At 42.0% G+C, this 16,948-nt stretch overlaps 1 protein-coding gene across 7 annotated transcripts in view; it reads left to right on the forward strand.

Moving 5' to 3' along the window:
• LOC110526939 (ankyrin repeat domain-containing protein 11) overlaps window positions 1-16,645 on the forward strand; it is a 194,487-nt gene extending 177,842 nt beyond the window's left edge. For 6 of the 7 annotated variants that reach the window (XM_036980649.1, XM_036980651.1, XM_036980647.1 and 3 more), the window contains 5 exons: window positions 111-7,321; window positions 7,521-7,619; window positions 7,910-8,077; window positions 9,551-9,643; window positions 9,763-16,645. In XM_036980649.1, coding sequence (XP_036836544.1) covers window positions 111-7,321; window positions 7,521-7,619; window positions 7,910-8,077; window positions 9,551-9,643; window positions 9,763-9,948 — 7,757 coding nt within the window. In that variant the 3' untranslated portion in view covers window positions 9,949-16,645. The remainder of the gene's footprint in view (window positions 1-110; window positions 7,322-7,520; window positions 7,620-7,909; window positions 8,078-9,550; window positions 9,644-9,762) is intronic. The other variant, XM_036980652.1, reaches the window with a different exon arrangement.
• The last annotated feature ends 303 nt before the right edge of the window (window positions 16,646-16,948 follow it).

The following is a 16,948-nucleotide window of genomic DNA, read 5'->3' on the forward strand; positions in this document are numbered from 1 at the left end:
TTGTTACTTGTATTTTAACTTCCTTGCTTTTCCTTTAACCACTGGGTGCAACAGATTTTTGCTGTTATTTAACAGTTTTTTTTTTTTTGTGTGTGTGTTTTTTTCCCCAGAATCTTCAGAGGAAGAAGATGCCCCATCGTTTGCCCCATCCAGTTCAGTGGATGGAAATAACACAGACTCAGAGTTTGAGAAGGGCCTGAAGCTGAAAGGGAAGAAAGGGCTGGAACAGCCCCTATCCACAACAACTACCCCCGTCAAGGACGAGTATGAGTTTGACGAGGATGATGAGGAAGAGCGCGTCCCTCCGGTGGACGACAAGCACTTGCTCAAGAAAGAGTTCCGCAAGGAGTCTCCCAGTGTCACCAAGGCTGGCGGCTTAATTTCAGTACCGAAGGGGGAGGTGGTCAAAACCTATTCCAAAAGCAACTCGCTCACACCAAAGAAGGCTGTTAGACGGATTCTCTCTGACAGCTCAGACGAGGATGATGGAACGTTGTGTTTCACACCTATGCCCACACCACGACAACCAGCGCCACCTACTAATACCAAGGCCCGGGACTTTGCTACACTGAGCTCTAAGCAACAGAAAGAGAAGACTAAAGTTAAGAAGAAGAGGAAGAAGGAGACAAAAAATGTCAGTAAGGAGGTCAGATTTGGTAAAGTCAATGACAAATTCTGCACTTCTGACTCTGATTGTGGGGACATAGGGAGTGAGGATGATGAAGGCTCTATGAAGAACTCGAACTGTATAAAGGACTCCACAATGAGCCTAAAAGAATCCTCAGAGTTCAGTACTCACTCTGCATCCTCTTCTTCCTCTTCTCATGGAAGCATGAGCTCTCAGAAACTGACACCCTCGCTAACAGAGCATAACCCAAAGCAGTGGAGGACAGACGGCTGGAAGACTGTGTCATCACCTGTATGGTCAGATGTAAGCTCTCTCTCTGACTCGGTTAGAACAAGGCTTTCCAGTGAGTCGGACTACTCCTCTGCCGACTCGAGTGTTGAGTCAGTGAAACAGGTGAGAAAGAAAGCACAGGAAAACAGAAAGAAAAACAATGTGCACACCAATGCACTAGACAAAAAGAACTCTGACTTTCACAAGAACTCCAACACAGACAGTACTGTCTCCAAAACGGATAAAGATGGCAAAGTGTTGAAAAAGCATAAAGTCAAACACAAGCACAAAAACAAAGCGAAAGAAAAGGCTCCCAGTTTAGTGCTCAATCAAGACATGAACGAGAAATTTGTTAAAAGCTTCTCCTTTGATTTTGATGATTCAAGGCAGAAGTCACTCCTTGTTGAGACTGAGTCCCCAGCTGAAAGCAAGGTCAAGCTCTCTAAACATGAAAAAGAGCATTTGAAAAAGGAGGACAGGTTGTCGAAGGGCAAATCTGAGGACAGAGACTGGTCTTCTGGAAAAGAGGTGCAAAGAACTGCTAAGGAGGAGAAATCCAAGAAAACAAAAGAGTCCACCAAGGAGAAACCTAGCAAGGAGGAGAGGGAAAAGCCCTTGAAAGCTGAAAAAGAAAAGAGCCTCAAGGAAAAAGAGAAGTCCAAGGAGGAGAAACAACAAAAGACTCAAAAGGAGGAGAAGAAGAAAAAGTCAAAGGACAAGTCATCTAAACCAGACAGGAAGAGCAGTGAGCAAAAAGAAGAAAAACATATTAAGGTGGATAAGGAGAAAAGGGAGGAGAAGGAAAAATCTAAGAAAGAAAAGGTTCTGAAGGAAGAGCCTGATTATGAAGTCTATGATGTCAGTAACCGTTTCTTAAACCTAGAAGACACCAAGCTCAGTGCCTCAGACGACCACCATGACCGATGGGCGTCAGACCTTTCCTCTGACTGCGACCTATATGGAGATGACAGCTGGGATGCTCCTCCTGTGAAGGACTACAAAGAATATAAAGCAAGCAACACTGTAAAGCTGATCGTTGAGACTGAAAAAATAGAGAGCAGAGACCGGAGGAAGGAGAACAAAATCAAAGACAAGAAATTAGATCATAATGACAAACGGTCAGAGAAAGAGCCTACCTCCAAGAAGAAAGAGAAAGACTCTTCAGAAAAAATCTGTGACAAGAAAAAGGATTTGACCGAAAAACAGAAACTCAACTCTAGCCACTCTGTGGAAAAGGAGAAGAAACGAAAGGAATCTGCAGATACTGTCAAAGAGAAGAAAGAGAAGGACTCCACGGACAGCAGTAGAGACCGAAAAGATTCCTATGAGTTCACTAAAGAAAGAAAGGACTTGAAAATCAAACAGGAGTCCATAAGAGACGATTATGGGAATGATGCCTCCGTCAAAGAAATTGAAACTGTCAGCAAACCATGTGAAATTAGAGAGAGGAACCACTCTGGAAAAGAGAAGGAGAGAAAGGGAGATGGGGTGGAAAAGAGAGAAAAGACAAAAGCTGACAAACACAAGGAAAAGCCTAAAGACCGATCCATAGAACAGGACAAGGAGAAGCCTGAGAAGACCTCAACTGAGAAGCTTTTGAAAGAAAAGGACACAGACAGAGGCTCTAAAGACAAGAAGGAGGGAGCTAAAGACAAACACAAAGACACACACAGCAAAGACAAGGACAGGAAGGTGTCTTCAGAACAAACTAAGGACAAGAAAGAAAAAGCTTCACAGGACAAGCATGCTGACCGGGATAAAGATGTCCTTGAGGTGAAGAAGGAGGAAAGGAAACCTGAGAAAGTTAAACCTGAGAAAACATGGTACAAGATAGCAGACATTTTCACAGATGAAAGTGAGGATGAAGAAGACAATTACAATGGGGGTGTGGCCAAGTTAAGTGATTCCCTTGGGTTGTCTGATTCTCACAGGAAAGACTCCACATCTGACAGGGATGAGCTTGATCACTTCCAAACGGAAAAACCCAGAAAATATTCTGCTGAGGCCAAACACACAACAGAAAAACAGAAAGAAAAAGACCACAAGAAAAAAGACAAGACCACATTTGATATGGGAAAAGAGAGGAAGGGTTCCTTGGAGAAACACAAGAAAGATAAGGATTCTGTTGATGCAAAACACAAGGAACGCAAAGACAGAATGTCTGTGGACTCAAACCAAGAGAAGAAAAACAAGCAGAAGCTGCTGGACAAGAGGGACGTCAATGAGGAAAAGACCAAGAGTAAATATAAAGACAAGCAAGATTATGTTAACGACAGAAAGCCCTCAAAGGGGAGTGGGGAAAATGAAAAGTCGCTCTTGGAGAAGCTGGAGGAAGAGGCCATGAATGACTACAAGGATGACTCCAATGACAAGAACAGTGAGTTATCCTCAGACAGCTTCACTGATCAGGGTCATGAGCCAGTGCTCAGCAGCTACTATGATTCCTCCAACATCAGCCTTCCAGACATTACTGATGAGAGACGAGACTCACTCTCCATATCTAATCCTCAAGACAAGTTCAGAGAGAAAGAGAGGCACCGGCATTCATCTTCATCGTCGTCCAAAAAGAGTCATGACAAGGAGAAGGACAAAGTCAAGAAGGAAAAGGGGGATAAACAAGACAAGATTGAGGAAATAAGAGAATCCTATGGACGCAGAGAAAGTCTGCCCTTCGAGAAAGAGCCTATGCCATTAGAAGCGGACCCTTATACATTTCCATTTGGGTCTAAGGGTGATAAAGATGAATTTGATAAGACATTGGAGTTTGAAAAGGAGATGTCTAAAAAAGCTGACAAAGACAAATTGAGTACTGTCATCAGTGATAAGATCAAGGACAAAAAGAAAAAAGAGAAACATAAGGAGAAAGTCAAAGAGGAGAAGCACAAGTACACAGATGGCTTTGGATCACTTAAACACTCAAAGGAGGAGATTAAATGTGGAATGAAAGAGAGTCCTCAAATTACCAATTTGAAGGAAAGATCAAAGGAAGACAGTCCCAAATTTGATGTGAAAAAAGAAAGAATTCGAGACTCTTTGGACAAAGACAGTAGGGCGGACCATGTTAAGTCCAAGGTTAAAGAAGAAAATGAAAAAGTAATTCAGTCTAAAGAAACAGCTCGCAAAGACAACCGTCCACGTTCAAAGCTTCTGGTTGATGGGGATCTCAGACTAACCAGCTTTGGGCAAATGTTAGGTTTAAAAGACCAGGAGATTGAAGAACGCCATAAGAAGCATAAGGAGAGGATGAAGCAGATGGAGAAACTAAGACACAGATCAGGGGATCCCAAACTTAGGGATAAAACAAAGTCCACTGAGGAAATAAAGAAAAATCGCAATGAACTATCATCCAAAAAATCTAATAGTTTAGAATCTGCATTGAAAGAGAAGAAGCTCAAAGATATTGGTCTCCCAGCCCAAATGATGTCTCCGGAAAGAAAGCCACAACCCATTGACACTCAAAATTCAAAGGACTGGCTTGCAGGCCATCAGATGAAAGAAAATCTCCCTGCATCACCTAGGCAAGAACAGAATAGACCAACGGGTGTTCCCACCCCCACATCTGTAATCTCTTGTCCCAGCTATGAGGAAATCATGCAGACGCCACGGACTCCATCCTGCAGTGCAGAGGACTACCCTGATATAATGTTTGATGGGTTAGATTGTCAGAACTCATCAGCCATGGCCATGTCTATGAATGCCTGCTCACCATCCTTCTTTGACAGGTACTCCAACTCATCACACACCTTCCAAGAAGGGACTTGTATAACTCCGGCTAAGAATCTCCAGTTGCCCCTTGTCAGTCGATCGGCTTCGTCTGATGTTAGAAGACCCCTGGAAGAGGAGTTCAAAGCTGAAGCTGGCAAGTTTCTACAACACATTTTGCCAGACGCCTCTGAGTTTGACTTGGCAGCCTCCCAGCCTCCAGAAGACAAGGCAGCATCAGTGGAGAGACTTGAATGCCTGTCTCCTCCTTACTTCTCACCTATTAGAATGCTGTCTCCCGGGCTGGAACTTGACGAACCTGCACTAGATGGGGCCACCACAGCAATGGCTGGCACAGAGACTTGTGAACACCTACCTGAGAGTGTCTACAACAACTTCCTGATGAAGCCCTCAACGCCAGTCCACAGACCTGACCCCCAGGAGCCGTGTCTGGACATTGCTGCTCCACCCACCCCTGCACCTGCTGCTCTTCCTCCCCTGGATATTGATGACCTTTCTGAGCCTCATCAAAGTGAGCACAGTCTTGTTCCCTCTGACCCAGTCAGTGGCAGTGAGTATCTGCCCCCTGTTGTGGAGGAGGAAGAAGAGGACTATGAAGAAGAGGGGGAGGAAGAAGAAGAAGAGGAGGAGGAGGAAGGGGATCTTGAAGAACCAACAGATTCTGATCATCATGCTGCTGAGGAGACGAGGGACGTCTGCTCATTCTCTCCTCCAAGAGTTGAAGAGCCTTTGAGGAAGAGCTGGGCTGAATCTCCAGACAGAAGAGTTACAGAGGTGCATCAGTTGACTCCCCCACATCCACCACCCAACCAGGTGAACTCCAGTGATCATACCATCAGCTGGAACTCTGAGATGATTTTGAAATCTCCTCAAAGGACTTATGGGGAAATAGAGGCAGCGGTCTCCAAGATAACCAGCCCCTTCTCGCATTCAGACAGTGATTTGCAGCACATTACTGCCATACCTGGCCATCCATCAGTGACCCCTCCATATGCTGCTTACAGGTCTTATGTGCCTGACCCTGACTTTGACGAGCAAAAAGAGGCTGTGGAGGACATTCCAATTTCTCCAGCAAGACCTGAAATGACACCCATGGAATTGGAACCAAACTACTTGACAACCACCTCATCCTCCACAAGGTTAGAGTCTTTCTTCACAGACTGCAAGCCAAACTTGGAGGATAATCACCAGATGGACTCAGAGCTTTCTTGTGCAGTACAAGTCGGCAGGCAAAACTCCCATGGCTTTACTTCTGAGAGCCATATGCCTCTAGCAGTAAGCAACGAGCCAGTGGTGCCCTGGACAGACCCATTCTCAGCTACAGTGGATGAGCTGGATGATCTTGGCCCTTTCTCTCTACCTGACCTCCCTTCTCTCTCCCTCCCGACCTCCCTGCCAGACAAGGAGATGCCAGAGCTTGACGTCAGAGATGCAAAGCCAGCCGACTACAAGCCTCCATCTGCTCATATAAGGCCTCCTGCTATTGAAACAATAGAGGGCGAAGAGCTTATGGAGGTTGACCTGCCTATCCTGGCCAAACCCCTGTGCCCTCCCGAGGTCCTAACACTCAATGATTCTTTGCATGATTTGGTTGTGCCCTCACCAAAACACAATTTCCAACCAGAATTTGAGTCTGAGCCTCAGAATGTCCCTGAAATTAACTTAGTGAAAACACAGGTCTTTGAAAACAGAGCCACATATGAAGAGACTGATGAGGGCGATGGAAACATGTTCTCAGCTATTGATACAAACAATACCCAGCATCACAAGCAGATGTCACTGACCGAGTCTTTATCAGTTGTAATTACTCCATGTATGGACTCCTTGACAACTGTTAAACCAGAACAAAGTGGGCAGGTATCAGATCCCTTTGTTGGGCCAACTTGCAGTCCTGTCCCCTCAGTTCCTCTGCCAGTTGCTGTCACGATTTCTGGAACAGTCCATGTTTCGGAGGCTCTTGAGACCACGTCTAAGCTCACGGTCACTCTGACAACGTTGTCAACTGACCTTCCCAAGAAGGTGGAGGAGATCCCACAGAGGATGACCAGAAACAGGGCCCAGATGCTGGCAAAACAGGAGAATACCACCACCACAAAAAAGCCGAGTAGTAGAGTAGTAGCAGAGAGTACAACCACCAGCATTATACCTTCTAGCGTGATACCTCCATCTGTCCCTACCCCTGTCGCCATGAGCATGGCTGTAACCACAACCACCCCTATCCTCACCCCTACCTTTGTCCCCTTTGTTGTTCTGGAGAAAGAAAAGGAACTTGTCACCACCATCTCCACCACACCAACCATTACCCCGGCTCCCCCTCCGCCGCTTCCTGTAGTGGTCAGCAAAACTAAAGGGCGGCCTGTGGAGGAAGAGGAATCCCAGACGCAGCATCCACGCAAGAGGAAGTTCCCGAAACCGCAGGTTCAGCTGGTCAACACAGCCATGCAGCAGACCAGGGAGATGATTCAACAGACACTGGCTGTCATTGTCAATGCCATCAAACTGGATGACATAGAACCCTACCACAGTGACCGCTCTAACCCTTACTTCGAATACCTGCAGATAAGGAAAAAAATAGAGGAGAAGAGGAAGATCTTGTGCTACATCACACCACAGGCCCCTCAGTGCTACGCTGAGTATGTGACCTACACAGGCTCCTACCTGCTGGATGGCAAGCCTCTCAGCAAGCTGCACATCCCAGTGGTGAGTACCTCCCTTCCCCTACAAATGTTCACACTTCAGTTGATTCATAGATTTTATTTCAATACAATAATACACGTCAAGTAACTGCGTTCTGTAACCTATAATAACCGCACAGCACATTTACAACAAAAGTTTGAACTTTGTTGCAATGGAAAGATTGGTTACATCATAATCTCAAATCATTGCTATGGTTTCTCAGATTGCTCCACCTCCATCGTTATCGGAGCCCCTGAAGGAGCTCTTTAGACAGCAGGAGACAGTGAGGGGGAAGCTGAGACTGCAGCACAGCATAGAGAGGGTAAGAACACGGGCTCACTGTACCCTCCCTAATATCTATCCATCTCACTTCTGAAGTCGCACTGAGAAGGAGTGCTTTGAACAATCCTTTGATGAATGTTCAAAGCTGCTATGTAATAGAAATCCAAACTGCAATAGGCATTTCTCCAACCATGCAATCGTAAAAAAAATTGACATTTCACATGAACCTTATCAGTTTGCGCAAAAAGATTTTGAAGTAAAGTTAAAAGTCCAGTCTGTCTCCCCTCTCTTCGGTCTTATTGTATTGACTTTCTATATCTCTCCTTCCAGGAAAAGCTTATTGTCTCATGTGAGCAAGAAGTACTGCGGGTCCATTGCAGAGCGGCAAGGACGATAGCCAATCAGGCCGTCCCATTCAGTGCCTGCACAATGTTACTGGACTCTGAGGTGTACAACATGCCAACAGAGAGTCAGGTGCGTCTGTGGGTGGTTAAAAAGGTGGGCAAAAAGTTGATAGACAGGGCCATTCACATGGAATTTGTTTAGTCAGCTCTTCCAATTACTCTTAATATTTTATATACACTACCACTCAAAAGTTCGGGGTCACTTAGAAATGTCCTTGTTTTTGAAAGAAAAGCAAATTTTTTGTCTGAAATAACATCAAATTGATCAGAAATACAGTGTAGACATTGTTAATGTTGTAAATGACTTGTAGCTGGAAATGGCTGATTTTTTTTAATGGAATATCGACATAGGCGTACAGAGGCTCATTGTCAGCAACCATCACTCCTGTGTTCCAATGGCACGTTGTGTTAGCTAATCCAAGTTTATCAATTTAAAAGGTTAATTAATCATTAGAAAACCCTTTTGCAATTGTATTAGCACAGCTGAAACTGTTGTTCTGATTAAAGAAGCAATAAAACTGGCCTTAGACTAGTTTAGTATCTGGAGCATCAGCATTTGTGGATTCGATTACAGGCTCAAAATGGTCAGAAACAAAGTCCTTTTTTCTGAAACTTGTCCGTCTATTCTTGTTCTGAGAAATGAAGGCTATTCCATGTGAAGAGGTGACTCCGGGATGCTGGCCTTCCTAGCAGAGTTCCTATTGTCTGTGTTCTTTTGCCCATCTTAATCTTTTCTTTTTATTGGCCAGTCTGAGATATGGCTTTTTCTTTGCAACTCTGCTTAGAAGGCCAGCATCCCGGAGTCGCCTCTTCACTGTTGACGGTAAGACTGGGGTTTTGCGGCTATGATTTAATGAAGCTGCCAGTTGAGGACTTGAGGCGTCTTTCTCAAACTAGACACTAATGTACTTGTCCTCTTGCTCAGTTGTGCACCGGGGCCTCCCACTCCTCTTTCTATTCTAGTTAGAGCCAGTTTACGCTGTTCTGTGAAGGGAGTAGTACACAGCGCTGTACAAGATCTTAAGTTTCATGGTAGCTTTTTGCATGAAATAGCCTTAATTTCTCAGAACAGGAATAGGCTGACGAGTTTCAGAAGAAAGGCCTTTGTTTCTAGACATTTTGAGCCTGTAATCGAACCCACAAATGCTGATGCTCCAGATACTAAACTAGCCTAAAGAAGGCCCGTTTTATTGCTTCTTTAATCAGAACAACAGTTTTCAGCTGTGCTAACATAATTGCAAAAGTGTTTTCTAATGATCTATCCTTTTTTAAAAGGATCAAGTTGGATTAGTTGACACAATGTGCCATTGGAACACAGGAGTGATGGTTGCTGATAAAGGGCCTCTGTACGCCTCTGTAGATATTCCATTAGAAATGTGTCGTTTCCAGCTACAATGGTCATTTAACAATGTCTACACTATATTTCTGATCAATTTGATGCTATTTTAATGGACAACAAATGTGCTTTTCTTTCAAAAACAAAGACATTTCTAAGTGACCCCGAACTTTTGAACGGTAGTGTACATATAAAAAATCAAATCTGACATTCTTGTCATCTTTAACTCAGGGTGATGAGAACAAGTCAGTGAGAGATCGCTTCAACGCTCGCCAGTTCATTTCCTGGATCCAAGACGTGGATGACAAATATGACCGCATGAAGGTAACGATATGACTGTACTTCATCTTTTACGGCACATTTGCTATGTGGTTGAAATGCAGGCTATCTGTGTATGACAGTTGTATTTCTGCTGGTTCATAATGGCCTCTCTCTCTTCTCAGACGTGTCTGTTAATGCGGCAGCAGCATGAGGCAGCTGCCCTGAATGCAGTGCAGAGGATGGAGTGGCAACTGAAGGTGCAGGAGCTGGACCCTGCTGTACACAAGTCTCTGTGCGTCAACGAGGTCCCCTCCTTCTACGTGCCAATGGTTGACGTCAACGATGACTTTGTGCTGTTGCCCGCGTGACAGAAACATGCACTCGTTCACAGAGTTAGAGGTCAAATATCATCACTTTTCAAAGAGACATCAAACAGAACGTATGGTAAGGGCTAGCCGGTTTGAAGAGGAATAAAACCTATATATTATATAGAAAAAATTCAAAGATAAAAAAACTTGCTAATGATTCCCTTCCATGAGAGGAAGATGCATCTTTTTACTGGGGAAAATCACAACTTGCACTTTCATCCCTCAAGTTTTTATGCTTTTGTTCAGAATATAAAAAGCAAAACTGCTTTGCTTTGAAGCACCCAACACCACCTCCCTTTTAGGTGATGTTTGGACAGAGAGTAGGGGATAAGATATAGAAATATTTTTCTGAATTTTTTGGTCCCCGTAAAATCAAACAACAAAGGAACGCTGGAGAGGAGCCCTCCCACCATTCTGGATCATCTCCTGGTGGATGAGAATGAGGCACCACAGTGGACACAGAGCTCCAGGTGAGCCTTGAGGAGGAGAACGCAGCACATGGCCAGAAGGGCAAGCATGCGTGATGTGGTGGTGCAACAAGTAATATCTGCGGGACCTCCAGCCTCTTCCTGTTGAAAGGACAGGAGGGTCTGTGTGGACGCTGTCTCTCTGGTCGGAACCATATGGCCACACTCAGTAAGAGAGCTTCAGTCCCCTCTGTCCACAGCCCACCACCACACCCGGTAGAACCAGCATCCTGCCCCGGAGCAGAGTACAGCCAAGGGTCCATAGTGTGTCGGGGGTTAATGTCGGAGGGGAAGAGGCGGCATCTTCCGCCTAATGGCCTGGACAGAGGAGTGAGGCAGAGAATGGGGATGAACCGGAGCATCCCCACTAGAGTCTGGTCACCTGGTTCTGCATGCAGGAAGAACCAGCCTCTGACACTCTGCCAAGATAGGTAGAACACACATACCTGTTCACCTGCAACTATGACTGCAAATGGAAAAACAGGATAAAAGAATAATACAAGAATGTTGCGATTCAAGACTAAACAGATGGTGGTTTAGAGGAGAATATTCTTCTTTTTGTCTTTCTTTACTTGGGCATTTAATTGTTTCTGAGGAAGTGACTTGAAACACTACAGAGCCAATATTAGTTTAATGGGAAAAAAGAAAACTGAAAAAAAATGGTATTCCGTAAATGATGTACAGTTTTTATATTCGTTAACCAATGTATTCTTGCTGCCTTCTAGATAATTTATTTTGCCACACATTACTGCACAGTTGTAAATAACGTATGTACTGTAACATCACTCAGTTAAGTGTAAAAAAATAAATGAATAAAAATTATCTTTGTATGTACAGTTCACTTTCGGGCAGCACTTTCCCCCTCATACCCATGGGCCAAAATGTGCACACGTTGTCAGTATTTTAAAGACTCCAGTGCACAGTAACGTTCCCATCTATAGGTTTTGTCCAGGGCTGGTCAAAATAAGTTACCTGTGTTGGTATCACCACAACATACATAGGTAGTACAAAACCCCACCGTATTGAACAATGCCCAAACTAAGGGCCACAACTATAGTCCTCAGATGTAGCAAAATGGTTATACAATGATTTAAAGAATAGATTAGTTATATTAGTCATTGCTTTATTACACAATTATATCTGAAAAAAATCTCAACCAAGAAAATGCCTTTTTACAGTGAATATTTTTTTATTTACTCGGTGTTGGGCAAGTCAAACAAGGGTACGTACATCTGGATTGGTCAAGAAAGAAATGCCACTAACAAGCAAAACCATCACATTATTTTGTCATTCTGGGTGGGATTTTCTTTTTGTTTTTGTTTTTTAAAATGTCATCTACCCATTTAATTGGACTTTAATTGTATGTTTGGGTCTTTAGGAATAATATTCATCCAGACGTTGGAGAACTTTCAGGCCACAAGACTTGGGATCTGACAGCCAACTCAATCATTTGAAATCCTTAACTTCCCTTTTTGAATGTCACTGTCATAGGCATCATTTACAGGTTAACCGTTTTTCAGGCCACATCAGATTGGCATTGTTGTTCCTGATCTCTACCGTATACCACCTAAAACTACTTAACTAAAGAAATGTTTAGAATCTTAATTTTTAGCAAAGCTGTTTATCCACAAGATACAGGCCACATTCCATATTGGTTTTAAAAATGAATTATTGCTTTAATTATGGGATGTGTTAGCTTCCAAACTCCCTGGGTCCATACTTGCGAACATAAGATGTATTTTTGTAAGTAAGAAAAATGTTCTCTCAAAATGCACATCTGCCAATTCAAATCTTTGACGTAGTTGCATGTGATAAAATGCTCCATGTTAGCTGTTCCCATTACATAACCTGACACATTTAGCCCTATGCTAACCTGACCCGAAGGCAGTGATTATGTCAGTTTACAAATTCTGCATCAGCCAATTTCAAATCTTGACTTGGAATGCAATTAGAACCCTTTTCCATGAGAGCATCCTTAACAGATGTCAACCGGTACCATCTGCTAATCAAAGTTTTAAAAAACACACATGAAGTTTCAACTGGACCAATAGCTCAATGTAGTGAGCCTGGCTCCTGGTCATTTGCAACTGTCTGCCATTTCTCAGAATGGTGCTTGTTAAACCTCAAAGCCTTTGGAGGGGAGTTTAACATATGGAATTGTTTTAAAATGGTCATACCGTGGATTATTTAGCTATTTGATTTAGAATTTTAGGACCCCACTAGGTATGATAAAATATAGAATTTGGGCTTCACTACTATGCTATAGAAACTAATTGAATAACTGATTCATAAATGGAAAAACAGACAGTGTAAAAAAATAAAATGTAAATCATAAGGATTAAGGTTTTGAAGTATCTGTCCTATATCTGGGAGATCAGGAAAAGTCTATATATTTTTTGGGGTGACACATATTTAACCCCTTTTTTTGGCACAAAACTACCTCCATAATTCTACTTAAATTTGAATTACCGATACTGGGTTACATGTCCCGTGACAGTTGTGGGGGTTGTAGAGCAAAACTAAAACCCCATCGTGTTCTTAATAGTCTCATCTTCCCATAGTGTGGTCATATTAGTTTGTAGGCCAACCGTTTGGAAGCTACAGACATTTTCGTGAGAAGACTGATTTTCAAAATGTCTCTTGGTCTGACAAACAGCTCTGCCACTTTCCACAGCAGATACGGAAGGCCGACATGGGTGGATGTGGTGGATTGAGATATATCTCTTGCTTAAATTGACAGATTTTTATTGGAATTTTTTTTAGGTTAATCAGATTTGTTGCACAGGTACGTCAATAGACTTAAGAATTTGAATAAAGTTTAGATCAAAGCTGAATCAATGTCTCGCAAGATCACTTAATGATTCATTAGTATTCTACATAGGCCTAACATACCAAATATAATAGCATAGTATAACTTTACTGTTAGACCAAAATCACCACTTATTTTCATTTTATTTTAACATTTTATATGCATTATAAAAATCATCCACATCACATATTAGTTATTTGAATCGAGCTTTGAGGACCACTAGTAAAGTTTTTTTCCATTGCTTTATATATATTTCCACACTGAGATTGGAATACAGATATGATCAAAATTATAATGCACTTTTAGTGTAAGAGCGGTTTGAAATATCAGCTGGTTTGGCTGGGTGTTTTTTTTAGACTGCCTGGTGAATGTAAGTGTAATAGACCAATAACAGAGTTTGCCCTCCTCTCTGCCAATCATTTTGTTTTCAGGTGACGCATCCCTCCCATAAGGCCCCTCTGACCACTCCCAGACAGTCCTATCAAAGTTCTTGCTGGAGAAGCTATTTCTTTTTGACAATCACAGTAGGGTACTTAATTGATACACAGATATTGAGAGAAAAATGTTGCCATTAGATCTTCAACAAAAAAGCTTGACATGAAGGGGCCTCTAATTGCCTTAGCAGCATATGACTCCTCGCTGCGATGGTAGTAGGGGTACATGACGGCTATTTGACAGGACCATAATGGTTTGACTTTTTTGGGCCAATGTACGATAAACTTAAATGACCCTTTATATTTTTTTCCCCCTAAAACCACATGGATGTGTGTGAAACGGATAAGCATAAACTTGTGATTTTGTCATATATGCGAAAACATGCCTTTTGAATTTTGTCCAACGTTAGTAGCTAGTAGCAGCATAGTCAAGGATGTGTCATGCAATATTGGGACGCTATACTTTACAGACCAAGTTGAACAAATGTAAACCTTGAATTTGGAAGCTTAAAATATTCCTCTGGTGGCCAAGTTGATCTATATTAAGTAATGCCATTGGTTGGTGGATGTGAAGTCTGAGATCTTTGATAGGCTGATGTGGAATTTGTTACAGGAAATAATCACTGCCAACTGGTCAGGCTAGCATAGGGCTAAATGTGCCAGGTTATGTAATGTGCAACAGCTAACGTAGCCTTGTCAAATACAACTATGTCAGCGATTTGAATTGGCTGATGCATATTTTGAGACAGAGAAAGTTTAAACTCAAATTTTTTCTAATGTTCGCAAGTATGGACCCCCTCTATTTATCTAGTTTTGTACAGTAGTGGAGATAAGTGTACAGTATAAGGGGAATACTCAAAGGGTGGAGCCAAAGTAAAGATCATACTCCTCTGCGATTTTTAAAGAACTAGGTTTGACTTACATGCCCATGAATGAGATTTTTTTTAAATTAGCCTTTTAATCAAATTCCTTTTTTGTTAGTCAATAATCCTTTTTATGACTAATCACTCTAAAAGCAAGTTTCATCATAGTTTATTCAGAACGATTTGGTGGATGGTGATATTAACAGGCAGATAGTTTGTTTCACTTTAGCTTCTCCAGTGTACCAAGTGTAGGTATTTGTCAGGGGTATCAGGAAGTTTTAATGTTCCGTTTGATTCATATTCAGTAGGCCATCATACTTTGCTCTATTGTGTTGTTTACCATGCTAAGAGTAAGGCCTAGACAATTATGAACCAAAAAAGCAGACTAAGTTAACTCGTACACAAAGGGGGGAAGAATGGTGCAAAAGTGATAGTTAAGAAAAAAATGTTTTTTATCCAATTGGAATATTGACTTGTGAGAATTGATTGTTTCCTTATTTTTGGTTGGTCCTGATTTAAAAAAAAGATTGAGTCTGTGATCTGCACATTCATCCTAATGGCAATATCAAGTGACATTTTGTGACGTTATGTACACACTTTCAACATAGCTGTGTATGAGGTGTCTATTCAAGTGCAATGGGTGTTGCTACTCCAGTGTACGGGCAGTTGACTAGTTGTAGTCCTGGACATTTTGAAAGAGGAAAATCTAGTCATAAGGCAGTAAACGCATAAATAAATGTCATAGCACAGGTAGTCAGCGTCATGTAGACTTCAGCAGTTTGATTTAAGCCCTCATTTTTTTTATTTGATTTAGTTTTTTAGTGCTTTTTCTGCGGGGGAGAGGGAGTTTTGTCAACAGAATCCTCTTGTGTTTTAGATCAGAGTGTGTTGTGTTGTCTTTTTGTCTTGGGTTTTTTCTTCTGTACGAAGCATAAAACACCAGTGGCATGTCAATCACTTCTTATGAGCAGAATGTTTACCGTTACTACACCCCCACACCCTCAATATTGTTTACAAGACATCAAGTGTGTTTCGGTTTCGTCTCTCTCACCTTAACGGTTTGAGCCCTGCCTTGATTTCTTTATTTCATCATTTATTGAACCACAAAGGCTTGAAATTGTGATGGCTAATTAGTGTCAAATCTAACCTTAGAATTCAAAGCTTGCAGCAAACATACAGAGCAATAGTTTTAACCATTCAAATTATTTTTCATTCAAAAAAAATGTATACATTTGGTTGATCAAGACAACATCCCCTGTGATTTTTGTCGAGACAACGGTGTCTCATACACACATCCAAATATTATTTCCAAGCCACACCAGTGAAGAATCATTTATATTAGGAAATGTACACCGGTCTCATTCCCTTCTCCCCCCTACTGTGAACCACTTGGCCATGCCCTAGATTACCCTGTGACCTCATCAGTCTGCAACAAGTTACCTCTACTGTGTCCATCTGAGTGTTCATTTAATATTTAACTGGACATACTGTTATTTTACATAATAGAATCACAATTTCAAGCCTTTTTCTAGTTTCCTTTATTGAACAAGACAGTAGCTGATTCATTAGAATGGGAAATGACTAATAAAGCATGGAGAACTACTCTTTAAATGGTGACAAATAACCTATTTATTATCTTTCTGACACCTGTGGTATGTTTCAGTTAAAGGTCTCCGCTGTGTAAATTTTCCTCCTGTAATGCGTTGGAGACATTGTACATAGTTGTAAATAAATATCCCAGGACGTTTTGCACCCTCCTCTTTGTACTAGTCTAAACTTGCGTAGAATGTGGGGTTCTAACAGCAACGAGACGGTGCGCTCGCTGCAGGTGATGTAACAACGTCACTTTTTTTATTTGTACAATGTAGTTGAATTGTGTACATATTGTTGGAGCAGCTATGGGGGAAGGGGTTTGTTGATGCTATCGTCAGTGCTGTAAAAGATCCAGTACTTTCACCTCTAGCTGTGTTGATTTCCTGCAAAAACAAAGGCGAGAAAATTAAAAAAGACTAAACTGGTAAGAAAAATTCTAAATTGTTATTTTCTACAGTTGCATGTACAGAGAGCGCGAGAACTGCTGTTGTTCCTCAGAGATTATGTTCGTAAATAAAATTCTGAAATATTTCCTGTTTTCTGCTTTTACTTTGTCCTCATTCATACACTCTTAAATATGCCTTGTGTCATTCGGGAGATGGGCACGTCTATTTTAGCACCATGCCAACACGCGCACACAGTTTCTGAGCCAAATGAGGAACTTTAACAACAGTTCATTTTTATTAATTAAGATTGGTTAGCATATTTATCACAGGCAAGTTAAGTTGATAGAATACCAATCACATGTCACGTAACACTTTACACCTATGTATACTTTATTTGGCAGGGACAATGTTCAACAAATCATCAGTCTGAGTATGAGAAGGGATGTGT

The sequence above is a fragment of the Oncorhynchus mykiss genome, chromosome 6 (genome assembly GCF_013265735.2).
Source record: "Oncorhynchus mykiss isolate Arlee chromosome 6, USDA_OmykA_1.1, whole genome shotgun sequence".
Lineage (NCBI taxonomy): Eukaryota > Metazoa > Chordata > Actinopteri > Salmoniformes > Salmonidae > Oncorhynchus > Oncorhynchus mykiss.